Here is a 27,386-nt window from a genome sequence, read left to right as displayed (position 1 = left end):
TCGCAGGTGGTGATTGTAATGGTCAACAGTAAGAGGTATCGTACCTGTGGTTGGTGTTGCACCGCCGATGCCAAAATAAGAGAACGATGTGTGGTGGCTGGTGAAAGAAAATGGTGAGCTGTCAAAGAACATGTAGTGTTGTGGTATCCGTTTTGTGCCGCCTAAGAGACCAAATGAGTGATGTTGTTTCAGTTGTTGTTGTGGTGCAATATATTGCCGATGTCAAAATATGTGGCCGCTGGTGGAAATTGTAATTGCCAATAGAAAAAAAGGTAGTACTTGTAACTGGCGTTGCGCCGCCGATGAAGTGGAGATGGTATAGTTGGTGTTGAGCGGTATGTCGCCAATGTGATGTAGTTGTTGTTGGGCGTTATGCCGCCAAGAAAAAAATAAATACCGGTTGTGGTTGTTGCGGTATATTGCCAATAAAAAAGGTGCTGTATTGGTTGTTGTTGTGGTGTGCGCTACCAAATTAAAATTGTAGTGTAGTGCGTGGTTGTTGTTGCCGGGCGGTATTTCGCCAAGTATAATGTATTTGTTTTTGGGCGGTACGCCGCCAAGAACCGTGCCCAGTGGGTCTTCTCTACAGAAAAATCAATTGCGCGCTCTTGCAGAATTTGTTGGCAGAAAACTGCTTCCACCTCTTTGCACGTACCGCGGAAACTTTCGACACGCACAAATTTTCAAAAATGCGATTAAATTCGCGCACTGCAAACTTTGTGAACTTTTTTTTTTTTATTGTTTTTTTTTTCACTTTCGTTTAAAAGCGCGCTCTTCACTTTTGAATATCACCACTAGACTTGCACTGGAAACTGTTAAAACAAGACTTTGGCCCGTTGACTCAGTTTTCCCCTTCTTATAGCCACCGCCGTGGTAAGGAACGTTACCCAGAAACGGAAAATTCCTACCTATACAAGCTAAACCTTCTTTTCGGCTTTCCCGTATTTTCCATCTATACAATCATGCACTCATACATCCATACGCTTACCGCTCCACAAAACGAACACCTACACAGATAAATTTGGTTCGTTACATATCATTCGCCAAGGCTGCTAGGTTGTTAGCATCATGGTGAAATATTACTTATTATAATAACATGATGCCAAGCGCAACAACTTATTTCCTTTGCAACATTGTGTTCACTATAGGTACAATGTTGTCAATGTTAATGTTATTATGTTAATATTATTTTAATGGCAACATTGCGGCCACGGCACGGACCTGGACACAAAACACATAAACACATAGACGCATATACACTCTGCCACTCATTTAAGCCAGTATGGAGATAGGCTGCCGTTACAAGTATTAAATAAATTATTGATTTGAATCAAATTACAACTTAAGGTATTATCTATAAGGCTAATTTCATTAGAACGCGTGACATTGGTGGGTGTCAAAATTCCATTATATTGAAAATCTGACCAGACAATATCTGGTAGATTGAAGTCTCCAAGTATACAGAAGTTGGCATCAGTATGAGTTTCGCATAAATTAACGATGTTCTCCACATGACCATTATATAAGCAATCACCACTATTGGGCGGTATATACGAGCAACAAATGAACGTAGAGCCAGACGAACTGGAAACACAGACACACAGCTGATCGAGCAGCGTATCCTGATTATGTAGTTGAAACTTTAATGAATGCAGGCTTCTGTTAACTGCAATTGGGACACCACCACCTTTCTTTTGACCGGTGTTCGCGAAGTCTCTGTCTTTACGGAAAGTTAGGAATAACTTAGGGTGAAAGTACTCTTCTTCAAAGAAGTCTTCGTTGAGCCACGTTTCAACGATGACGTATACGTAGTCCAAACGAGACGTAGCTAAAAGAAAGTCTTTAGATTTGGTGCGCATGCCGCCAACATTTTGAAAGTAGACTCCCAGAGATGCACCCGAGACGAAGTTTGGGATGTCATAAGTGTTGCAATACATATCACTAGGTAACCCTATGACACTATTTGGTTTCCTCCGTTTTTTGGAAAAAATTGAAAAGGCTTTACAGTGACGTTAGAGGGCCACAAAGCAGCGTCGAAAATCTTATTATAATCAGCTGATAGCACGCGCACTTTAAAAGAAACCCTGACCAAGGAGTTGATGTCAGCATCCCGCCTCACCAACTTAAAACAAGCCAAAGCAGATGCATCGATTTTAATGTGTTCAGATATGTATTTGACAATTTTCTCCTCTGTAACTGAAGGCTTGAATGAAGATAAATGAATCCACTTGTATCGTACAAAGACACCTAACTCAGCATTATTGTTATTTCCACTAACTACTGATGAATACACGACTTTTTCTTTTGGTGCATTTATGCTAGGCTTCACTGTAATGTGGGCATTTGATGGCAGAGGTGATTTATTAAGAGCGCTGGCAGCAGCATTGGCGTATGATGTAGCGGAAGAAGAGGGCACGGTGCTAGTATTTGATACCTCACTGTTAGTGGCAGTCGTCGGATTGCTTGATTTTTTTATATTTCTCTCTGCTTGGAGTTGGCAATAGACGTTACCTTAGTTGCTGCTGAGCCGTAATAAAATCCTCAAATCCCTTGCTGGCAGTACTTGGGGAAGACAAAGAAACGCTCATTACCACATAAAAAGCAATTGGCCAGCCGTATGCGTGCTACGCGTCCCCTATATGGTTGCCAAGCCTAAAAACTACCCACTGGAAGAAGCTACAGGCCTGCCAAAATACTGCGCTCAGAACCGCCACGGGCTGTCTTCTTATGTCCCCAGAACACCATCTACATAATGAGGCGAGAATACTCCCCATCAGGGAGAGAAATGAGATGCTAACCAAACAGTTCCTGTTGAATACCCAGAAACCTGGGCATTCCAACAGACATCTGATTGATGAGCCAACACCGCCTAGGGACTTAAGGAGTCATCTCTGTAAGCATTTTATGGAAATACGGCACCTGAGAACTCAGCCGTATGAAGCCAAAAAACACAAGCAGGTCCTTGGTGAACTCCACAAACAGGCGTCGGACCTTTATGCCGGGTATTGCCCGGTTTTATATATGAGTGTTTATTTAATTAATGAAATAAGTTAATTGTTGCATTTTAAAGTTAATGCGTAATGAAAGATAAAAAAGTAATAAAGAAGAAGATAAAGAATGTTCTGGCAACACAGTTGCCAGATGTATATATAAATAATTTATTGTCGTGACGTTGCCATCTCGTTTCATACATAACATTTTTCCCTCCTCTGATCTCCGTGGAATTTGAGGTATCCTACTTGTTTCGGGTGTTGTATGCGGTGTCGATGTAGGATTTTGCTCTATTGTACTATTGGCCGAAGCAAAGCCTTCAAAATCTTCCGATCCCCACGATTCGTTTTGCCCCGTTTCAGTAACCACCGGTTGCGTTATTGCTTCAGTGCTATCTGCTTCAGCTGATGCCTCGGTTTCATTAGTGTTGTCTTCGGTTGACAGCCTCGCCTTGTAATAATCAACTTCTCGAGCTGTTTTATCAGGTCCAACCGGAGCTTTGCGTATTTGGTCCACATGCCGTTTTATACTTTTCCCATTGAAGAGTATTTCATAGTGCAGATCACCTAGACGTGCGTTTATGGTTCCCCTGAGCCACTTACAAATTCGGGGATTCCCAGACAAAAAGTAAACATTTTGATTTGGTTCAAACTCTCTAATAGTTTTCTTGGACTTTACGTATTGCTTCTCTTCTACCTTCTCTGAAATTTCCTCTGGTCGAATCAGATTCAACCTTGTGCGCAACTGCCGCCCCATAAATAGTAGTGCTGGTGATGACCCTGTGTTTGCATGCGGTGCGTTTTTGTATTGCCTCAACAATTCATTCAAATTTGTCTTTAATGAACTACTTGTAGTACCCATCGCTTTCAATGCTTTCTTGACTGTTTGTACGCTACGCTCTGCTTGTCCGTTAGTTGCTGGGTGATACGGCGCTGAATATTTGTGATATTTAACACCAACTGCTGTCAGAAAGTTGTTAAATTCTGCAGAAGTGAAATTTCTTCCATTATCAGAAACGACAGTTAGCGGCACGCCGTAACCCGCAAACACTTCGTCCAACAACGCAATTGTCGCCGTTGCTGTTATAGATTTAGTAACTCTCACTTCTAACCACTTACTGTATGCGTCCGAGATTACCAGTAACATCGCTCCCTCGAAATGTTCCGCATAGTCGATATGAATACGTTCCCATGGTCCCTTGGGAAATTCCCAATGATGATGCTTACTTTTTGCCGGTTTGTTTGCTTGTCTTGCACATGCATCACATTAGTTCGCAATATTCTCGATATCATTGTCTATGCCCGGCCAGTATATGAATGAGCGAACATCCCCTTTCATCTTAGCAATTCCTAAATGGCCCGTGTGTAAATTGTCAAGCAGTTTGTTTCGATATTTTGGTGGAATAACAACACGATGTTCGAACGTCAATCATCCGGAGGACAACTTATAATTGACTTCTGGGGATTTGTACCTTGCCCTTTTCAAGCAATGGCCAATTTCCAGTAGTTTAATTATTTTACCCATTCCTTCATCTTTTCTGGACTCTCTTGCTATGTGTTCCGAACTTAGTGGTAATTGGTTGATTTGGCAAATCATGAAGTGGTCGAACTCATCATATTCGTCTAGATTCGTCATGGCTGTCTGCTGCAAGTGCTTAATTTGTAATGATTGTGGGCGCGTGAAAGATAGTCGGCATTCGCGTTCGCCTTTGAGCTCTTGTACACTACCTCAAAATCAAATCTGCTTAAAAAGTCTGCGTAGTTGCCATTCTACTTATGCATAATACTGGAAGCGACTTGTCAGGTTGTAATATTTGTGACAATGGCTTATGATCGGTGATTAGTGTCCAATGACGCGCGTATAAATATTTGAAAAATTTCTGAACCGCCCACACAATTGCCAATGCCTCTTTTTCAATCTGTGGATAGCGTTGTTCTGTAGCATTCAATGTTCGACTTGCGTATGCAATTGGTCGTTCGGTCCCGTTCTCTAAACGGTGTGAAAGCACGGCTCCTAGTCCTGTTGGACTCGCGTCTGTTGCCAGTAGTACAGGTAGTGTTGGGTCGTATGGCATCAACACTTGAGGTGAAACCAACGTCTCTTTCAATAGGGCAAACCAGGGATGCACCTTAACGTTAAGCTAATCGTTTATCAAAAAATTTCCACTGTTTCCGTTGAAACACTTCGAAATATTATCGATAAAGAAATTATCAAGATAAATTGTATCTCGTTTTTAACCGAAAAGAAAAGCTTTCGTTAACGTTAAAAACGTTAACAAAAACGTGATACTCTATGTTTGAATTGTGCTGGCAATGCTATAGACATGGTAAAGCCGTAAGGTGCTAACAGCGAGCGAACATACACACACAAACTCCATGTAATTTGTTTGTGTAATTCGTTGGTGGTAATGTCAAAAATACTCTGAGAAATATTCGTACTGTCAAAATTCATGAGAAAAGTTGCAATCAGCTTGGCTAATGCTTTCACCTTTAACGACTCATCAATCAGCTTTGCCAGCATAGTTTGAAATTAATAATCAACATAAACGATTTGATTTCGTTTTGATATGGCAGAAAACGAAACAAAATCATTTCATTAATTTGACGTTATTAACGTTAATAAACGAAACGAAATGACTTTGTTTCGTTTTCTGCCATACCAATACGTGGTTTTTCCTAAAAACATCTGTAACTCTTCGAAAGTCGTTGGCTTGGGAGCGTTTAGTACCGCTTCAATGTGTTTTTTCGGATTTATGTACGCCCTGCTCGTCGATGCGGTGGCCAAGGAACTCCACCGATGGTGTCGCAAAGACACACTTTGACTTGTTCAAATGCAAACCATTTAATGCGATTTAGTGTCGTTTCCAAAACTATTAGTAGCTGCTCGAAGTTTTCAGCAAACACCAAGGTATCATCAAAAAAATTTAAAACATTTGGGACTCCCTGTAACACAGTCCTCATTTTTCTTTGCCAGATAGCTGGAATATTTGCTGCTCCATATACCGCACGAGTAGGCCGTATTAACCCATTCGTCAATGTATTTCATGTCAAAACATGGGCAAACTCATCGTCAATTGTTAAATGCGTATATGCATCTGTTATATCTAAGTGACAAAATATTGTAGCGTTTTTCATTTTATTAAACAAATCTTCTGCTTTTGGAATCGGGTGTTCGTCGATGATCATTTTTGGATTGACAGTGGGCTTATAATTACCGGTAATGCGAATACCCCCATTCTTTTTTGTTACTACGTGTGTTGTTGAGGCCCATTCTGAATGCTCCACTCTCTTGTAAAAACCTGACTGAATTTTACGATCTATTTCCTGGGCATACTCCTCTCTCAGCGCCATCGGTACATCGCGCGCTCGCGCGAAAACTGGTGTTGCTCCAGCTTTGAGCTTTACTTTTGCAGGTGGCCCACTCAACTTCCCAGGTGTCGTACTGAAGATGTCCTCAAAACGTGTAATGAGATGTTGCAGTCGCGTTTGTTGGTTTATTGATAGTCTTGGTGCTGTTGAATTTATAGTATTGATTCGGTTAGACGATCAAAATATTTCAGTGAAGTTTATTTCACGTGCGAATTGCGATATCCATTCTCGACGCAAAGTGTATCACAATCTCCTTGAACGACATACAAATTAAGTCATCGTGAAGTTTTCCCTATTGTCGCAGTTACTACGACCCGTCCAATGCAGTTCACCTTGTGGCCCGTATAGCTTGTAAATCGTCGATCTGTCTTTAACAACCTAAAATTTGGTTTAATCGAACGCAACGATTTACAATTCATTACTGCACATGGTGCAGCCGTATCTAATTCCATGTGAATTTGTTTCCCATCTATATATCTATATATCATTTTTCTCTCTACTGCATTGCATGCATTAATACTGTTTAGGTTTTGAACTGATTCACATTCATCCTCTGGAATCTGATCTAATTTGGTCTTGCACACTTTGGCGATGTGGCCCACTCTTCCACATGCAAAGCATTTGGAATTATTAAATTTGCAGTCTTTTCTAAGGTGCTCCCCCCACATCCGTAACAATTGGACCCTTTCTCTTTTTCCCTCTGCATCGGTTTTTCGCCACTCGGGTTTTTCGAATTTGTATTTCTTTTTGTTTTAACTGGCGCGTATCCCAGTTTATATGTTGGCTCGCTTATTTGTATCACCTCTGTGCACTTTAGGTCTATTGTGGCGTTTTGTGTTAATTCGATTGTATGCGCAATTTCGTATGCTTCAGCAAAATTTTTTGGTTTCTTTGCAATAACTTCAAAATAACTCGTGATTCTACGCCATACAACAATTGCTCTAGTAGCATTCTAACCAAGAATTCTCTATACTCACAGTGTACAGCCGCTTCTCTTAACCGAAGTGCGAACTTGCAAATCGGCTCTCCCTTTTACTTATTCCTACAGCCATCAAAATGGCGAATCAAGATATTTTTTATTTCGCTGTAGTTGAGCGAGTCTGGTGTTTTTGGGCTAACAAGAATTTTTAGCGCTGTATCAAGCTCTGCCCCATGTGTATACGTACGAACTTGTGCTGTTCCGCTTCTGGAACCTTGCTCAACTGTAATGCCCAATCTACACGTGTGAAATAATCCTGTACTGAGGATTTATCTTCTGATGTGTATTCCGTAATACTAAACGGTGGCGGTTTGGGTGACACCGAACCATTTACGTTTGTATTTGCCGCCGCATTCTGTGCAGCCTCCTCCACAGCTCCTCGGATTGCTCCTGCTAGCGCATCCAACACTGTTTTTAAATCCTCCGGTGTAAGGCTCATTTTTAAAATACACTTCTGACACCACTTTTATATATGAGTGTTTATTTAATTAATGACATAAGTTAATTGTTACATTTTAAAGTTAATGCGTCAAAGTATATCAATTGAAAGATAAAAAAGTAATAAAGAAGGAGATAAAGAATGTTCTGGCAACACAGTTGCCAGATGTATATATAAATAATTTATTGTCGTGGCGGTGCCATCTCGTTTCAAACATAACACCCGGTGAACCCAGTGCTCAGGGAACAGTACGCATACTCCCCAGGGAAACGCGAGTCACTCTGGCTCAACTTCGTTCTGGATACTGTAACAGGTTAAACTCTTACATATCCAGAATTAACCCTGACATACAAAATGTATGACCCGCTTGCATTGTGTCCCACATGACACCAACCATCTCTTTAATTGTATTGTGGAACCAACGCCTCTAACACCCCTTTCATTATGGTCCACCCCTGTCGAAACAGCAAGTTTCCTTTGACTCCCGTTAGAGGATATTGATGACAATTTGTGATCGGTCGCAGCTATTAGGTGGGGAGAAACATTGCAAAAACAACAACTTTATCTAGCCCCAGCCATGCTACAAATTTCAAGTAGAGCGGTCGTGGAATGGTAAAATAATATTCGATGAGTGCATAAGCCTGAATCATGTACCGCACTCTTGGAGAACTGCTCTTATACCCCAGCGGGTTAGGGGATTAGAATATACCCGAGGTAGGTATGCGTGTCGTAAGAGGCGACTAAAATACAATATTCAAGGGGCCGTGTAGCGCAACCCTTCAAGTTGCCAATGCAATATATAGCTCCTCCAAACCCAATTGTCAACCTCACCTATCCGCGGCGAGTCCTGTTTCACTAACAGACCAGGCTCTGGCGACCCCAAACTCCTCATGGAACTTGGGGGTGGGGAGGGAGGGAATGACCTGAAGGTTTAATGTGGCCACATAAATCGATCCCGAGATGGTCGGGCTAGCACCTTAATGGTGCTGTGGTACCGGATATGTATCCGGCAAAGGACCGTCACATCGATAACACTTCCCAAAGCCTTCGGAGAGCAACCTTATCGCTACAACAACAACAACAGAACTGCTCTTATAGCTTTCCTACCAAAGGAGTGGAAGATCGGTCATATGTATCCCAAAGACTACAGGCCCATAAGCTTAACATCATTTCTGCTCAAAACCAGTCATAACCAGATGGATCGGCTGCATGTTAAATTGCAGGGAGAATGGGGGTTGTATGCGGCCACGAAATCAGTGGACAGGCGTACGCCGCAGGGCGGGGTGTTATCATCTCTGCTGTGGACGATGGCCATCAACCAACTGCTCAGGCGGTTTGATGAGGGACCCGTCAGGGACGCCCCCCCCCACCCAAAAAAAAAATTTGCCCTTTCATGGATCGGGCTCTTCGGAATATACGTACCTGGGCATCGGATGTCGGGTTGACTGCCAACGCGGAGAAGACGGATATGGTCTTGTTTACTAAGAGGCACACGGTCCCAAATTGAACCAGGCGGAAATATCTGGGAATTATTCTATACAGTAAGTTGTCGTGGAAGCTAAACGTGGAGAAAAGAATGAAGAAGGCCTCTATGGAATTTTAAGCACTTCAAAGAATGCTGGAGTGTACGTCGGGCTTATCGCCTTCTCTCCTCATCCCATAATATGCAGTCCTTGTTTGGTGGACAGCCACACAAAAAACAACTTACCTCAAAATACTAATTAGTGTGTTAGAGTGTAAGCAATACCTGTAAAGAACCGGGATTTAAAGAAGCATACATCTATATTGGGACCCAGGGCATATAAAAAAAAAATGGGAATGAAAAATCTGATAAACTAAAAAGGGCGCATCCCTCGAAGTCGCTCCGTAGACGTCCAACTTAGATTTCGTGAGATTAAAAGTAGGCGAGAGTTGCACGTGATCGACCAAGCGGGAGATGCGTGGGTCCAGCGCGGGGCTGTAAAGTGTCGAATATCATGTGTAGGTCTTACAACCATATACTAACAAAGTTACTCCTATCATTGAAAAGAAGGACTGTAAAGTCATAACGGTTATTCTGACTGGAACTGCCTTCTGGCGTCACATGCCTTTAAATTAGGCTTGGTCAGTGACAGCAGATGTAGGAAGTGCGGTAATAAGGAGATAACGGTCAAGTACGTTTTGTGCTCGTGCTCTGCGCTGCCAAGGAAGGCTCCAGCTATTAAGAATGACACGGCTATCAGACCTAGAAGCAGCAAGCGGCATATGTCCATAAAGCTTCTAGTATTTGCCAAGAGGACGGAGTTATCCTGGTTTTTGATAGGGGTTTTTAGTTTGGTCGTTCAACAAACTTCTGTTAACACTATGGAATTATTCAATTTATGTGAGGTCCTCACGGAACGGTCAGTTCAACCTCAGGTTAGGTTAGGTCTTTGCCCTGGAAATTTTACGCTTGTAGATCCTCAATAGATCCCTTTACTCGTCCCGGCACGCTTCGTTTTCCGCGGTCTTTGCCAGTTTAAAAATTTCTTTTACCTGTCTCCTAAGAAGACTCAGTTCATTGTTCCACTATGGCGGCTTTGCTTTTCCTCTTAATCTGCTTAGAGGGCAAGCTCTTTTATACGAATTCATAAGCATTCTTGTTAGGAAATCATTGGACCCCTCCAGCTGCTCCACATGGCAACCGCTTTGGGTTGTTCCAGCTCTTTGTCTACATGTTTATGGAATTTCGTCCAGTTCGTTAACCTAGGGTTTCTAAAGGTTCCTCCCTTCTCTACCATCTTTAAGGGGATGCTGAAGCTGATATACGCATGGTCGGAGGAGGATGGTCTAGCAAGAACCATCCAATCATACCTTGATATATCGCGTTCAGAGTTCAATGTAATATCAAGAACATTGCTGGATGTTAGACCAACATAGGTAGGGACACTTTCCGTGTTGCCCAACTGCAAATTGGTTTGCAGAATGTAACAAGATAGAGGTTCGCCTCTTTTGATTGTATCTCCTCCTCTCCACGCATCGTTGTGCGTATTTTCATCTGCGCCTATGACCAACTGCACCTTATCCTGTACTATCATCTTGCACTCCACCGATGGAAACTCCGCAGTATGGGCCATGTAGCAGGATGCCAGGATAAATTCTTGCTTACTCTTCTGCTCGACAGCCACCACAGCGAGGTCCTCAGTGGTGTAATTAGGCAGCATATATGAACACAGTTTTTTCCCCACAATGACTGCAGCTCGCAAACTTCTTTCCGTTTTCGCGTAGTAAATGCCAAATCCGCGTTTCGGAAAGACACCATTATGCTGTGTCCCCCTCCAACACCTTCGTCGTGACGTTGTTGTTGTCGTAGCTCCCCGAAGGCTTTGGGGAGTGTTATCGATGTGATGGTCCTTTGCCGGATGCAGATCCGGCACGCTCCTGCAACATAGCACCATTAAAGTGCTAGCCCGACCATCCGGGAACGATTTATATGGCCACATTAAACCTACAGGCCGTACCTCCCTCCCCACCCCCAAGTTCCATGAGGAGCCTGGGGTGAAACAGGATTCGCCGCGGATAGGTGAAGTTGACAATTGGGTTTGGAGAAGCTATATATTGCGCTTGCAACCTGAAGGGTTGCGCTACACAGTCCCTTGAATCTGGTATTTTAGTCGCCTCTTACGACAGGCAATCCTACCGCGGGTATATTCTGACCCCCTAACCCGTGACGTCTTGCCCTTTTGGTTTATGGTAATTGTTATCCTCGGTACTTCATTTCCTGATTCGGATGTAAATTTTGTCTGTACCTCAGATTATGTTGCCAAGCTGCGTGTACAATATATCCGCCGCGGATTTGGAATATGTACAACTGACCCTCCTCTGTAGGCCAAGATACAGAAAGTACCTTCCAATCCTGTGACGGTATATTCGGAGTCTGACTCTGCAGAAGTAGCTGCGTATCCTCCGACTTCATCACGCATGGTACCCATACTTTAAATTTTGGCGTTCGCGCCTTGCCTTCGGAGGTTTGGAACCCCTTCCTCCGGTCACCGCAAGTTCGCGATGTTGCCGCACGCTATCATCTTGACACTATTATCAAAGGCTGGAAGGGCCTTATTTGGTTGTTCCCGCATCATCTTGAGCATTCAGCTAATAAGCTTCCTTTGTACAGATCTCTACCTTTCAGCAGTCACCTGTCCGAAAGGATTGTTATGATCAACCAGCGCCACAACCAGTGAATGTTTGCCATATCACTCATCTTCTCGGGAACAGCCGGAGTCTTAGTATTATCTCCCTCAACCAGCGCCACAACCAATAATGTTTGCCATATCACTCATCTTCTCGGGAACAGCCGGATTCTTAGTATTATCTCCATTTGGCACCTCCGAGAAAGCCGGAGTCTTAGCGTTATCTCCATTTGGCTTATCTCCTACTTCCGTGGTTGGCAATTCGAGGTAGTTCCTACCTTGATATTGGGGCCCATCTGTCCTGCAGCTTTAGGCCTACTTGTCTTGTCTATGCGGCTGCTCTGCCTCACAGCTCTGGGACTGGGATATATTGAAATAAACTAAGTTTTTTAAAGCGTCGCGCTTGCTTAATACAGTATAAAATAAATTAGTTTTATTTTTATAGAGCAGCATTGCTCTTAAAATTAGTCTAATTGTAACATTTCTTTAAGAAACTTAACTTTCTTCGTAAAATATTGTCAAATACGTAAGCAAGTATGAACGAGTCATCCGATGACAAGGGAGTTTGCCCTGTCTGCAAAACGTCGGAAGAAGAGGATATGGTACAATGCGATAGATGCGATAGGTGGTTCCATTTCGCCTGCGTTGGTGTATCTACTGGAATTGAATTTACTGACTCGGAATGCAGTGAGTGTGCTACAAACAAAACAATGATCAATACGCAAGATGATTCAAATAAGCAAACAAATGGAAATGCAGGTAATAGTGATGATTTAATTGCTTTGAGAAACGAAGTAAGGGAACTACAAAAGAAATTGCTCCAACTCCGAGAATGTCGAAAGTATAATAGCAACCAAGGTTACCACAGCGCCAACCACGAGCGTATCTGATACAGTCAGTATGCTGACCACGGGCGATCAAGGCAACGCAAACTCGAGGTACAAAGGCATGCGGGTGCAAAGTAATTTCATTGGCGCATAATCATAGTCAAAATAAAATAGATTTTAAATTTAGTTGCAATTTTTTGACATAATTTTCTATGAGCTATCTGTCAAAAAAGCTGAAACTAAATTTAAAACCTATGGCGCATAATCATAGTCAAAATAAAATAGGTTTTAAATTTAGTTGCAATTTTTTTACATAATTTTCTATGAGCTATCTGTCAAAAAAGCTGAAACTAAATTTAAAACCTATTTTATTTTGACTATGATTATTCGCCATTATGTTTCCGTGGTCAGCGTATTGACTTTGCCAACCACGAGCGTGTATGACACAGTCAATACGCTGACCACGGAAACATAAACGCGCAATACGATGCCATGCGAGCATCAAGCAATTTAATTTTGCCAACCACGAGCGTGTATGACACAGTCAATACGCTGACCACGGGCACACAGTACGATCCCATGAAAATATCAAGCAATTTCCTTTTCCAACCACGAGCCTATACGATACGCTGATTACGGGCACTCAAGGTAATACGTATGCGCAATATAAAGACATAAGAGCGCAAAGCAATTTGTTTTTGCCAAGCGCATATCATTGTGAATGATAACTAAGTGTGATATCTTCTGTACAGACGTCAAAATTCCAAAGTGATTGGATCACCTGATTTGTATTTGACTATCGCTGTCTCATTCTGTATCTCTTTCTATCACCCGCTGAAGATAGGCGCCGCCATATTGAACACCCTGTCAAAACGCTAAAAAGTAGCCATATTGAACATCCTGTCAGGCATTTGACAGATAAGATATCACACTTAGTTATCATTCACAATGGCGCTTGTAAGGTGACTACGGTCAGGAACAACGTTCCATTTCAGGGCGGTTTAACAACTGCAAATAGAGACATTCACCTAACACAGGGTAACACTAATGAGCCAATTCCACACACAATGGGGGCATGCAAGGTCGACTAAATATGGGTGCCTATATAGACACAAATTATAATCTAAATAATAACTTTTACAGGCAAGAGCAAGACGGTGGTGGTTGTGACGGTTTCCGCGGCAGTTCCACGAACAACGATCAAGGCGTAGCGGGGCGGCAACTAAATTACGGTTTGTTAACTAGGCAAATACAAGCAAGGCAGGCTTTACCAAAAGAATTGCCACAAATCAGGGGCAAGCCAGAGGAGTGGCCACTGTTTGTCAGCAGCTACGAAAATTCAACTCGAATATGCGGTTTCACCGACGATGAAAATTTACTTCGACTCCAGCGCGCTCTTAAAGGCAAAGCGCTTGACTATGTGCGGAGCCAACTTTTGATTCCAGCACTAGTGCCTGACGTTATTTCCACACTACGCACAATTTTTGGCACACCCGAGTACGTGATAAACACCTTGTTGGAAAATGTCCGTTCGTTGTCGGACGTAAATGCCAACAAACTGGAAACATTTATAACATTGTAATAATTGAAGTAAAGAACCTGGCAGCAGCAATCGCTGCTTCCGGACTTATGTCACATTTAAATAACCCCATGATTTTAAAAGATTTGATTCAAAAGCTCCTTGCGCAAATGCGTTAAGATTGGGCTATGCATTCAGGTTGTTATCAAAATATAAATTTATTAGATTTTAGCGAATGGTTATCTTTCCGAGCAAACGCAGCTGAACAGCGGCTGCAAGATTCGCGCAAATGCCCTGTATGTAATGAAAATCATTTTATCATAAATTGTAGTACGTTTAAAGCTATGTCGTATAATGAAAAGTGGGTTCTGGTGAATCGCAAGAAACTGTGTCGGTCGTGCCTCAAATCGCACGATCGCAAGTTTTGCAAAGACCAACGAGAATGCGACAAAAATAATTGTACAGAAAAACATCATGTTTTGTTACATACGCCAGAACTAGAAAGTAATAACCCTAAGCAAGACATGGTAGGGATACATGTACAACAAACATCAAATGTTTTGTATCGGATCTTGCCCATCACAATTCACTCTCAACATGCAACTGTTGACATCTACGCACTTTTGGATGATGGGTCAGGTCCTACGATAATTGAGCACGATATACTTAAGAGGTTGCAAATGAAGGGCGAACAAAATGAGCTTCGTTTACGTTGGACCGATGGCTCCGTTCGAGTCGAAGAAAATTCTACCCGTGTCAGTTCGCAAGTGTCAGGCCACACGAAAAATAAAAGGTATACATTGCGTGACGTGTGCACAGTTACAAAGCTCGACTTGCCTCCGCAAACTTTAATAATGCCGGAGTTAGCAAATAAATATAAGCATCTGAAAGGTCTACCAGTAGAATCGTACAAGAACGTAGTATCTCTAGTGATAATCGGCATAAACAATAAGCACGTGGCGATGTCCATGAAGTTCAGGGCGGGAAAGAGTGACGAGCCAGCTGCAACGAAAACACGTCTAGGATGGACAATTTATGGAGTCCTAAAACAAAGTAATGTAAAAGCACGCGATGATTTACAGCTACACATATGTGAATGCGGTGATGACATAGCGCTTCAAAAGCTCTTAATTGAAAATATGCGACATGAAAGTTCAGATGCGCAACTAGTAACATGCAAGGTAAAATACAATCTCGATAAAGATCAGCTTGCTAAATACATCCAACGTAGACCACTTTACGGCAAAGCTACTATGGCGATCAAATGATACATCATTACCAGATAATTATGAAATGGTAAAACGAAGACTTGAGTCTATCGAGAAGAAGCTCAATAGAGATTATTTACTCCAAGAAAATGTAACCGCGCACATATATAGTATGGAGGAAAAGCAACACATTCGAAAGCTTGATGAATGTGAAATTGACACGAATCATAACCGAAAGTGGTACCTACCTTTACGGTAAAAAATCCTAACAAGCCAAATAAGACAAGACTGGTCTGGGATGCTGCAGCGACATAGCAAAGGATACTCATTTAATGGGTGTTTAGAGAAAGGCCCTGATTTAATGCAACCGCTCACAAATGTTTTGTACAACTTTAGAATTGGTATTTGTGCCGATATCCGTGAGAAGTTTGACAGGATCAGCGTAGATGACAGTGATCAGCACTCAAAGGTTCTTTTGGTGCGATTGTGATGATTCAAAAAAACCGGATGTCTATGTTTTAAGGGTATTGTCGTTCGGAGCGAGTTGCTCACCATCGATACATAAGAAACACAAATGCTGAAGAGTTTAGAAAAGAGTTTCCAAGAGCAGCGAAGTCTATAATTGAGAGACATTACGTGGATGATATGTTAGACTGTGCTGATACTCCACAGGCAGCTATCCAACTAGCGAACGATGTGCGGGAAGTCCATAAACGCGGGAACTTTCACATCAGAGGGTGGATTTCCAACTGTGAGCAACTAGTTCAAACGTTACAGGATCCAGACACCCTTAATGATTTTTGCAAGGCAGGAAAGGTAATTGATTAAGTAATTGAGTCGGGAAAAGGTGCTCGGTTTGTGGTGGCAAACAAGCAACGACGTGTTTACATTTAACACGAAGTTTACCAAGGCCACCGATGCAATTCTACGAAACGAAAAACCACCAACTAAGAGGGAACTTCTCCGAGTGCTAATGTCGATGACCCGCAAGGATTTCTTTCGTTTTACACAGTTCGAATAAAAATTCTCTTACAAGATATATGGCGAAGCGGTATTGGCTGCGATGACATCATACACGAAGAATTTGCAACCTCATGGATACAATGGCTCTCAAATTTCAAATATGTTAGTGAGGTGCAAATTCCAAGATGCTATTTTGGTAAATTGAAAAAAGAGGATTGCAATGTCGAATTACACATATTTGTTAACGCAAGCGAGTCAGCAGCCGCTGCTGTAGCATATTTAAGGATTGCAAGCAATCATTATCAATACCACGAATGGAATTAACAGCAGCGATTTTGGGAACTCGCCTGGTCTGTGCCATTGTTAAGGGACATGACTTCGAAATTAATGATGTACATTTGTATACTGACTCAAAAACAGTACTAACATGGCTGCACTCTGATCCACTTAAATACAAACAATTTGCCATGTTCAGAGTGGCAGAAATACAAGAAAAAAGTGATATATCCAAATGGCATTTTGTACCCACTAAACAAAATGTAGAAGATGATGCTACCAAATGGAGAAATACTAAAGAATTTGCTCCAATCAGCGTTTGGTTCACAGGCCCTGAATTTTTACATCTACCGAGGGAAAGGTGGCCGATTTGCGAGAAGGCTGAGATAAAATGTAATCCAGACAAAGAGGAGGACAATCAATATATGCAATGTTCAATACAAGTGGGTGTGGAGTCAACCGTTGATGTTGCACGGGTTTCTAAGTGGGAGCGCCTTGATAGGCGCTTAGCCTATGTCATACGTTTCATCGAAAGTTGCAGAAAAAAAAAAACGAACGCAAGGTTACACGTCTCCCAACCAGTCAATCTAACCACTGACAAGCTCCTCTGGAGTCGTCACTTCCTCCACCGTTGTGCTCAAACCGACGCCTACCGAACCGAGAGTGGTTGTTTACAGAGAAACCCACGATGCGTGTTGCCCAAATCCAGCATCTTGAGAAAGTTATCACCTTTTATCGACGACGACCAAATTATTAGAATTCGCAGTCGCGTGGAAAACGCCCGACAAAAGATGTATCAAAGAACCCAATTATTCTACCAAAGGCGCACAAGATTACACAGCTCATAATTGATTGGTATCATTGAAAATATAATCACGTCCATCATGACATGGTCATCAACGAGATGTTCCCAGAATTTTACATTCCAAGTCTTCGACAAGCCCTTCGCTCAGTACGCCAAAACTGTGTTACATGTAAGTTGCGAAATACAAACCCAGCCCCACCGGAAATGGATCCACTGCCTAAAGGACGTCTGGTACCATTTACAAGACCATTCTCGTACGTCGGCATAGACTTCTTCGGCCCTTCCTTCGTGACTATGGGAAGACGAACTTGCGCTATACACATTGAGGTAGCACACTCAATCAGTATGAATTCCTGCGTAATGGCGATAAGAAACTTCATTTCTAGAAGAGGTCAACCCATAGAAATATTCAGCGATAATGGCACTAATATTGTTGCGGCTGAGAAGGAACTACGCAAAGCCTACAAAGACATAGATTTTAATGCTCTACAGGCAAAAATAAAAACCGCAGCGTGAAAGTGGACTTTTATTCCACCAGAAAGTCCTCATATGCGTGGCGCCTAGGAGCGAATGATACGCTCAGTAAAGAACGTACTATACAGAATCGTTACACCAGACACAAAACTAACGGATGAGAAACTTCATGACCTGCTTTTAGAAGTGGAAAACATCATCAACGGTCGGCCTCATACCTATTTGTCCCTGGAGACAGCTGACCAAGAAGCTCTTACTCCAAAGCACATTTTACTTGGAAGCTCATCTGGGAACAAGCCACCAGGTAAATTCGATACGACAGATGAGTATGTTAAAGGTTCCTGGCGACACTCACAATACCTGGCGGACATTTTGGAAATGACGGGTAGCCGAGGTACTACCAACACTTACCAGAAGGACCAAGTGGTTTGACCATACAAGGCCAATCGAAAGGGGTGACATCGTTATAATCATTGATCCCAGTCTTCCGCGTCACATTTGGTCAAAGGTATCGTAACTAACATCTACCCTGGGCAGGATGGGCAGGTGAGAAGTGCCACCGTCCGAACGTCGGCCGGCGAGTATCACTGGCCAGCAGCGAAGTTAGCTATATTGGACATCAAACAATATGCTACGGACACTGTTGCCTAGACGAAGGTATTTCCTCCCACTGGTCCTGATACCGGGGGAGAGAATGTGGCAACACTATCAAACTCGATAAGTCAATTGAAAATTCAACACTGTGGCGTGTATCAACTACCTTCACTAATTTTCATAATTCAAATCTTTTGTTACAACGGACAAGAAGTGTCATATATATTGAAATAAACTAAGTTTTTTAAAGCGTTTCGCTTGCTTAATACAGTATAAAATAAATTAGTTTTATTTGTATAGAGCAGCAGTGCTCTTAAAATTAGTCTATTTGTAACAGACGGCCTTTCCACAGTAAAGGTCGCTGCTGTGGCGTAAGGTTCTTTCCCCGTATTTAATGCTGTACGGCCAAGATGGGCGACTCAATATCTAATTATAAGCAATGCGTCGGACTCGGGGAGTGAGAGTAGTGGAGATTCAATGAACTCCGTGTTTGAAAAGCAGCATACAAATGAAAACGAAGAAGTAGTGTGGAGAAGGGTACGGAGCAGAGGAGGTGAGAGAGCTCTGTTGCAGTACCGTGCATCACTAAGAATTGTCCAACGCTTGGGAGCAGTGGTCGACCCAACAGAAGTAGAGATCGAGCGCTTGGAATGGGCTCCTGAGTCGGTAGAAGTAGGTCGAAGGCAGTTCCAGGGGTTTGTTGTGAGAAACCCTCGGAAACAAAATTAGTACGAGGAGGAAGAAGCGTCGAATGGCATAATGAATACGCAACGTTCGGCGGAAGGCGACAAGCCTGCTGGTAAAGTATTAATACTTTATTCAGTATTTGGTAAATAGCATCGAGTACGAAATACTCAAGCATTTTTTGGAAAAGTACCGATACTCAGTACTCGTATCGTTCTATCACTAGGTATCTTGTACTCAGTCCTTGTCATCCGGTTGTAATAATCCGGAGCAAGATAAATACTTTTATACTTAAATGCAACAACAACGATATGAGCTAGATGGATTCAGATAGATGTCCGGCTCAATTTGTGAGCTAGATAATTTGTTAAGTTTTTCATCTTGTTGTTACTGTTCTTGTGCTTGAGTCAATATGATGCAATCAAATAAATGTTTTCAAAAGGAATTCATATGCATGGGAAGCTGGTATATTTAAATTTGTTCACAATTGAAACTATTATACAGTTGAAAGATACTGGAATTGATTTTATTTTAATTTCCTTAGAACTGATTGGGGGTATATAAATAAAAACTAGTCCTTCTTGTTAAATTTCATACTCCGTTTTGTTTCCTTTGATCTAAAGCAACAAATATACATCGCACGTTCAATTGTCAACCAAAATTTAAATTTGATCGGTAAACGCAAAGATTTATTTTCTCAAAGAGTTAAGGGCGAATTAATGGTGACTTATAACCATAAAGCCATAACCAGATAAAACAACTGATCGAATCTACCTTATGGAAATCAATGTAATCGATTAATGGTGCCATACCATAACCCTAACTCGATTACATTGATTTCCATAAGGTAGGTGCGATCAGCTGTTTTATCTGGTTATGGCTTTATGGTTATAAGTCACCATTAATTCGCCCTTTAAGAGGGAGTCATTGGTGCCGTATGTCGTATCGCTGTAGTCGTATCCCTAACGTAATCAGCTGTTTATCGTTACGACGGTAAACCAAAAACCAATTGGTTGGCTACGATACGGTTACGACCTTAGCGGCACCAATAATCGATTGCATTGATTCCATAAGGTTGGTCGAATCAGCTTTTATAAAGTTACCGATACGGTTACCGATAAAGCACAATGCAGCTTTACGTCTATACCGATCGTGCACAAATAACACATACAAGATTGCGCATTGCGCATGTAAACAAAAGATCAGCTGTTTTTGATGAGCAATTTTTACGTCATTTTCCTTTAGCTCTTGTTTTTTTTCATTCGCTCAAGCAGTCAAGTGTGACGTAGTGGTGCAGAACGAAGCAATTTTGAACTCGTGAATGCGCAATCTTCTGTGTGTGATTTGTGCTGATCGTGTTTGCCCCATGAAACATCTCTCCAGAGAGTATTTTTGGGTATCATAAAATCTCGAAAAAATGCAAATTTTGATTTGCATTAATAAAACGTGTGACATATATGTACATACTTAACTTAATTGACAAAGGCCCCTGATATATTAATAGACACCCCAGTAAAAATTTGAATGTGTTAAACCAATAACCACCTTTAAAAAGCCATTTATACATGTCGGTTTTTGTGAGTCAAGCTAACGGTATGTATGTATATATGAGTTATGCCCCTTTTAAACAAGTTATTTGTTTATACATACTTCATATACCTAATTGCTTATAAAATTTATTTTATTTAGTTTGTATTAAATATTAACTATGATACATAACATTTCTCTCTAACAAAGTATTTTAAAACTATTTTGGCAAATTCTTAAATGTGAAATCTCCCGCAACGCTTTTGAGTATCGACATAAGTTGCTTTTTTTGCAAGCGAGCTTGAAAAAAACGCTTCAACTAGCTAAACAGTTTCATTATGGCAAAACCATACAGATGGTGGAAGTTTATCAGCTAATTGTTACTTTTTTTAGCTGCTATGTGTTTTAGCGCAGTATGTTTTTGACACTCAACCAGAGAATTACAAACAAAAAATACATGAAATGCGTGTGTTTGTTTGTATGTATGTCACCCTGCCGCCACGCTGTTATTTTGTTTATCTGCACATTCGTATGTTCATTTCATTCGCTCGTTCACAATAGTGCCCTATTTTTGAATATGCAACACTATACAACACTATCAATCAGGTCGATAATTACCTAAGCGGTAAGTGAAACCAAGTGAAACCGCTTAGCTAACTCAACTCTAGGTGTATTTTTTTCAAGCGAGCTTAAAGAAAACGCTTCAACAAGCTAAACAGTTTCATTATGCCAAAACCATACAGATGGTGGAGGTTTATCAGCTAATTGTTACTTTTTTCGCTGATATGACATTTCTACTTCTAGCGCAGTATGTTTTTGACACTCAACCAGAGAATTACAAAAACAAAATACATGAAATGCGTGTGTTTGTTTGTATGTATGTCACCCTGCCGCCACGCTGTTATTTTGTTATTTTTGTTTATCTACACATTCGTATGTTCATTTCATTCGCTCGTTCACAATAGTGCCCTATTTTTGAATATGCAACACTATCAATCAGGTCGACAATTACCTAAGCGGTTTCAACTGAAAGCGCTTATACTGTTTTCACACAGAAACTTAATGATCTCATTTCACCTGCTAATGAAATCGTAAATTTTTTGCTTTCACACAGAAGTAACTGCTCGATTAGTATGAAGGATGAGACAGACAATCATGGCGGAACGATACAAGGTGGAGCATGGTGACATACCTACAAACAAAAAAAATTCCATGTACTTGTAAATTCGATGGACAAATGTCAAAATCGTACTGCGCCGGTAGTTGATGTATCAAATGAAATAAAAAAGGTTATAATCAGCTGGTCGATGCGGCCACCTTGTATCGTTCCGCCATGCAGACAATGACATTTGCTTTGACAAATGACATTTTTAAGCACTGAACACACCAAAAACTAAGAAGCGAAAACGGAAGCGGAACGCTGCCAACAGAGTTGCATTGTGCTTTTGACTTCATTAGGCATTCGATTAGCTACTAATGAAATAATAATAGATTCGAATTTTGTAGGGAAGATTGAGCTCAATAAGCGTTGCCTTTATTATTCAATAAGCCGTCTGTGTGAAAATAGTATTAGCCAACTCAACTCGATTACTTTTTATTGTTGCTTTCCATGCAATTCGGTAAGCTAGCTAGTGTTTTAATTGTACTAGTTAGCAACGAAATACAGCTAATATAACTTTTTATTGTTGTTTTCCATGCAATTCGGTAAGCTAGCTAGTGTTTTAATTGTAATAGTTAGCAACGAAATACAGCTCTAAGTGGCTTTAAATCCCTCCTCTTAAATTATACATATCGGAGTTTCCATAGTTACAATCGCGAAACTTTTGTGTAAAACTTTCATTACTTAAAATAAAACTTTCAAAGTAATGATTAAATTATTAAATGAAGAAAAGATTTCAAGTAGTTATAGAGTAATATAAAATACAATTTAAAAATATACAACTTTGCATGTAAATTTAACAACGATCATTGTGAATCAAACGAAGTGTGATATCTTATCTGTCAACTGCCTGCAGGATGTTCAATATGGCAAATTTTTAGCGCTTTGACAGAGTGTTCAATATGGTGGCGCATAGGGCTGGCTATCTTCGGCGGGTGATAGAAAGAGAATGAGAAAGCGATAGTCAATTACAAATCTGATCCAATCACTTTGCAATTTTGACGTCTATGCAGTAGATATCACACATAAGTTACGTTCCATTGACACTTGAGCGAGATACGGATAGAAATTTAACATGCAAATGCAACAACAACGTTGTGATCCTGATATTTATCTGGTTCAATTTCTGATCCGTATAGCAGTTCTGTTCGTTTCGTTTTCTGTAGTAGATTTTTTGACAGCTAACCACTTTTGAGTTGGTAGCACTCATGGCTCAACTATATGGTTGGTTCATCTCTACAGCAACAACATACATTTGTTCACATTGCCAAAATCAGAGTGTTGCTGTTAGACGAATGGAATGGAATGAAAACATAAAACTTAGCAGCATTTGTATGTAGTAAGAAAATGTTGTAAATTCGTTGGTTTCATTTTAAGTTTGCCATCTCCTTCTGACAATCCCTACTACAGTGAAATGAAAAAAATAAAATCAGCTGGTGGGATGAGCCAACCATATAGTTGAGCCATTGTAGCACTGAACTTAATATGTGTACATTTGTGTATACATAAAAGAATTCGCCATATTTAAAAGCAAAAACACTGAAAGAGTAAACAACTTGAAGATGATGTAAGGAAAATAAATAGTTTTCTTACGTGCGAAACTATTTAAATGTTAATAATTCTATCAGTATCTTAAAATTTTGTGTACGTTTCTTCTTATTTTCAACAAAACAGATGTTTTATACTAGTGCTGCCAGTTATCATAAAGTTGATCCAGATCGTTCCAATGAGATTTGAGCCAGAGCCAGAGCTCGATAAACCAATGGAACGGCCCTATAGTTTGATTCACAATGACAACGATTTGAGCCAATTAAATCCAGATAGAAGTCTGGTTGTGAGCCAGATAATTTGTTCACTTCTTCTATTTTGCTTGGCAGCACTGCCCTTATTGACTCTAGTTTTTCAGAAATAGATAACGCTGCGTGGCCTTTAGCCATAGTTGCGTTCCAATGAATCGTGATCCTGATACGGTTAGAAAATTACCATGCAAATGCAGCAACAATGTGTCCCATATGGAAATCTGCCTATCACAACTCATGTGTACAAAAATATCACGATCAATCAAGTCTCCCAATGCTCCAGAACATTCACGTGAGAATTGAGCGGGATAGGTAGCAAGTAAACTGACTGGATGATAGCTATTATAAATTGTGTGAAACTCAAGGCTCCATTACTGATACTTAGCATAGACTTGACTTGGCTTTCGAACTGTCACTTACAGTTCTGTTAAATGAACATTGCATGTTACTGATTACTCAAAACTTAACTTGACTTAGAAGTCTGTTGAATTTTGATTTTCTATGTAAGTTCTAAGTGACGTTTACATTTTGAGATGCCATTTGTTTGTTTCCATTTCATTTTGACATTTTGTCATACAAATTGACATTTATTTAAAAATAAATTTCAACGCTGATTATGATGCCAGATTTTATGCGCCAAGTGGAGTATAATCGCGGCTAAGTTGCCAAGTTTACGCCAAGTCAAGTCAAGTCTATGCTAAGTATCACTAATGGGGGCTTTATTTCCATACCATACACTGTATAATTTTCGCACTAAACTCACTAAACCCATTTTACCATATCTGAATTTGGGATTGCAGCTATTGATACTGCAATCACTTCCTAATCCTTTTTGATTTGTTAAGGTCTAATTATACTTACAGCGCATTGCATGACAAAACAGTACATAGCATGTCAAGCATAGGCCTGATTATACTTTACGTAGCGTACATAGGCGATCGCTGACAAGGCAACCTCACACACAAATAAAGTTAGTATGTAAAAAATACACAAATACAAGCAACCAATATGTTTTACTCTGAGAGTAATGCTGATTCTTCCACTCTTTGCAATAACAATGTTAACAGCACGAAGAGTGAGAGAGTCGGGCGCATAGCGCATACATGGAAATCAAAATTCAACAGACTTCCATGCAATCAAGGCAAATCAATACCAGGTGGTGGCAAAGCGAATTCAACCAATTCGCCGTGGAGAAGAATGTCAAGTGAAAAGAAAATTTTCATTGATTTCGATTAACTGACATATTAGCCGTGTGTTTTTTTACACGCCTAGGTACACCTAAGAAATGACAAAGAAATCTCCCTGTCACTCACATTCATAATACTTACTTTTCTACCATAACCGGTTTCCGCTTTTTCGAACATTGTTCAGAACAGGAGGAAAGGGAGAAGTGAAAAAACTCACAAGGAATCAAGGCGAATCAATACTAGGTGGGGGCAAAGCGAATTCAACCAATTCGCTGTGCGGAAGAATGTCAAGTCAAAAGAAAATTTTCATTGATTTCGATTAACTGACATGTTTTAGTACACGGCGCTGTATGGAAAATTATCAAGAGCAAGCAATCAGCTGATTGGATAACACCACTTGTAATGAATTCGCCTTGCAAGGAATTTATATTTAGAATACGAGGAATGGGAGAAAAGAAAAAACTCGCAAGGAATTTTTGTTTAGAATTAGGCTGCATATGTTTTACCCTCATCTCTAAAATAATCCACATAATCCATACTTTAAATGACTAAAACTTTACGGCGACATATGTACAAATGTAGATATTTTGTGCAATTACATATTCCCCACATTGAAAAATCGAGTATACTGATTCCAACGTAATAAATACATACATATATACACATGCATAAACATCATTAGACACTATCTTCCGGGGTGAGTTCTTTTCAGTTGCTTCGCATTGGCAACATGCCGTAATGTTGTTGCTGCTGTGAGTTTTGAAGTTGCTGAGTTAAAAGTTGTTGTTGCTGTGATTGCTGTTGTTGTTGTTGTGGTGGATGCTGTTGTTGCGGCTGTCCATTTTGATTCGAATTTGTTTGGTATGACACTACGCCAGTTGTTAGCTGTGGCGATGACGCTACAATCGGTGCCGTTACTTTACGTTCAGATTGTGTGCGCATAGCCGGTGCACCTACTTGGGAATGACTTGATGGCATTGGAGGGGGTTGAGCATACATCAGTATTTGTTCGCCCCCATTTTGATTACGTGCTGGTGGTGTTACTGTTGATCCATGATACGATCCATATGAGCTGTCATCTGATTGGGCCGATTGACCACGATTACGATTCCCTGCCACACCATATGTAGATTCTGGTCGACGATCATATTTGTAATTACCATCGAGGGGGTTTGGATTGTGACGAGAGCCGTATACAGGTTGGAAGTCTTGGTGAACTTCCTGACTAGCGGGTTGAGATTGGTGATGTGTTTGTTGTTGTGAGCCTTGATACTGATGAAGTTGTTGGTGTTGTTGTTGGTGATGATGTGGCTGATGATTTTGGTGCTTCTGTTGTGACTGCTGTTGATGTTGTGGTTGTTGATGCTGTTGTTGTTGCTGTGATTGTCTTGCCGATCCCCTTATACCATATATACTCTCTGAACGTTGCTGCAACTGATTTTGAACATTCTGATTTTGTAAATGTGATGATTGAGCTTGTGATTGCGCTTGCGTCAAACGTATACCGTATAGGCTCTGAGCAGGTACCAGTGGACCTGGACGAGGTACAATATCACGATTAATTGCTGTGTTACTCTTTGCATAAACGGATTGCGATCGGTTAAGGTTTGTGCGAGTCAGTGTGGGCGAGCGACAGTAAAGTGAACGTGTTCCTCCATATAGTGGCTCTGGTTGATCCAACTTATTTAGAGGTGGTGCTGTATAGAGATTTTGGCAAAAGTTTAAGCCGTTAGGAATCGTGCCCGCAGTACTTGCCATTGCCGATTTCAGATGCGTTTGTCCACGTGGAAATGTTCCCTGTGGGTATTTGGCTGGTATATGTTGCTTTTCAACATCTAAATCATAGTTCAGATCATCCTCGGAATGAATGGAAGAAGCATCATTGTCAACGTTTGATTTATGTGTACGCACATTTCGGCGTGAACTGAATACGTACTCGTATAGTAAAGCAGAAGCAATGCCGCCAACAAGTGGACCGAACCAATAAACCCAATGATTATCCCATTTATTAAGAACGAAGGATGGGCCCAAGGAGCGAGCTGGGTTTAGATATGGCATCTGCAAAGAAAATGGTGACAATTATTACTTAGAATGCTTACATTGGAAATTTAGTTAAATATATGTAGGTTTAACAGTTAACTGTAATATATAGTGAAAGCCTATGGTGGACAATGTCCACTGGACATTTGACATCACTAAATCAATGAATCGATAACCATTTTTTAAAGATATGCGTAAATCTATGATCATCGACGATAACTTCGATAAGTCCTTATTTTAGCAAAATTTAGGTGCTTGATACTTTACTATCCCCTTATTAAAACCTTCAAGTAATTTTTCTTATAATATTCCAATTTTTGCGGAGAGCTTTCTTCAGTAAGATCTGCCTCTCCCCTCTGCAATGTTAGACTAGAAATCAAACAGAGAATAACTCTTTTC

The 27,386-nt window shown here is 40.8% G+C and overlaps 2 protein-coding genes across 4 annotated transcripts in view; one reads left to right on the top strand and one right to left on the bottom strand.

Annotated features, from left to right (window-relative positions):
* The first annotated feature begins 13,731 nt into the window (after positions 1 to 13,731).
* On the top strand, positions 13,732 to 18,793 carry LOC137242236 (uncharacterized). Its single transcript, XM_067769599.1, has 2 exons — positions 13,732 to 13,834; positions 13,896 to 18,793. Exon 2 carries the CDS (start codon positions 14,460 to 14,462, stop codon positions 15,537 to 15,539), a length of 1,080 nt encoding a protein of 359 aa, XP_067625700.1. The 5' UTR covers positions 13,732 to 13,834; positions 13,896 to 14,459; the 3' UTR covers positions 15,540 to 18,793.
* Positions 18,794 to 19,784: 991 nt separating this feature from the next.
* Positions 19,785 to 27,386, bottom strand: part of bib (big brain) — a 185,601-nt gene continuing 177,999 nt past the window's right edge. For all 3 annotated transcript variants that reach the window (XM_067765886.1, XM_067765887.1, XM_067765885.1), the window contains one exon: positions 19,785 to 27,005. In XM_067765886.1, the coding sequence (XP_067621987.1) occupies positions 25,656 to 27,005 (1,350 nt within the window). In that variant the 3' untranslated portion in view covers positions 19,785 to 25,655. The remainder of the gene's footprint in view (positions 27,006 to 27,386) is intronic.

Source organism: Eurosta solidaginis, chromosome 2, assembly GCF_040869045.1.
Source record: "Eurosta solidaginis isolate ZX-2024a chromosome 2, ASM4086904v1, whole genome shotgun sequence".
Lineage (NCBI taxonomy): Eukaryota > Metazoa > Arthropoda > Insecta > Diptera > Tephritidae > Eurosta > Eurosta solidaginis.
The sequence above is the reverse complement of the archived record's forward strand: the minus strand, read 5'-3'. Positions and strand labels throughout refer to the sequence as shown.

What these genes read in the sequence shown, in the direction of transcription:
- LOC137242236 (XM_067769599.1), top strand. Translation starts at nt 14,460, where the DNA reads ATGCATTCAGGTTGTTATCAAAATATAAATTTATTAGATTTTAGCGAA.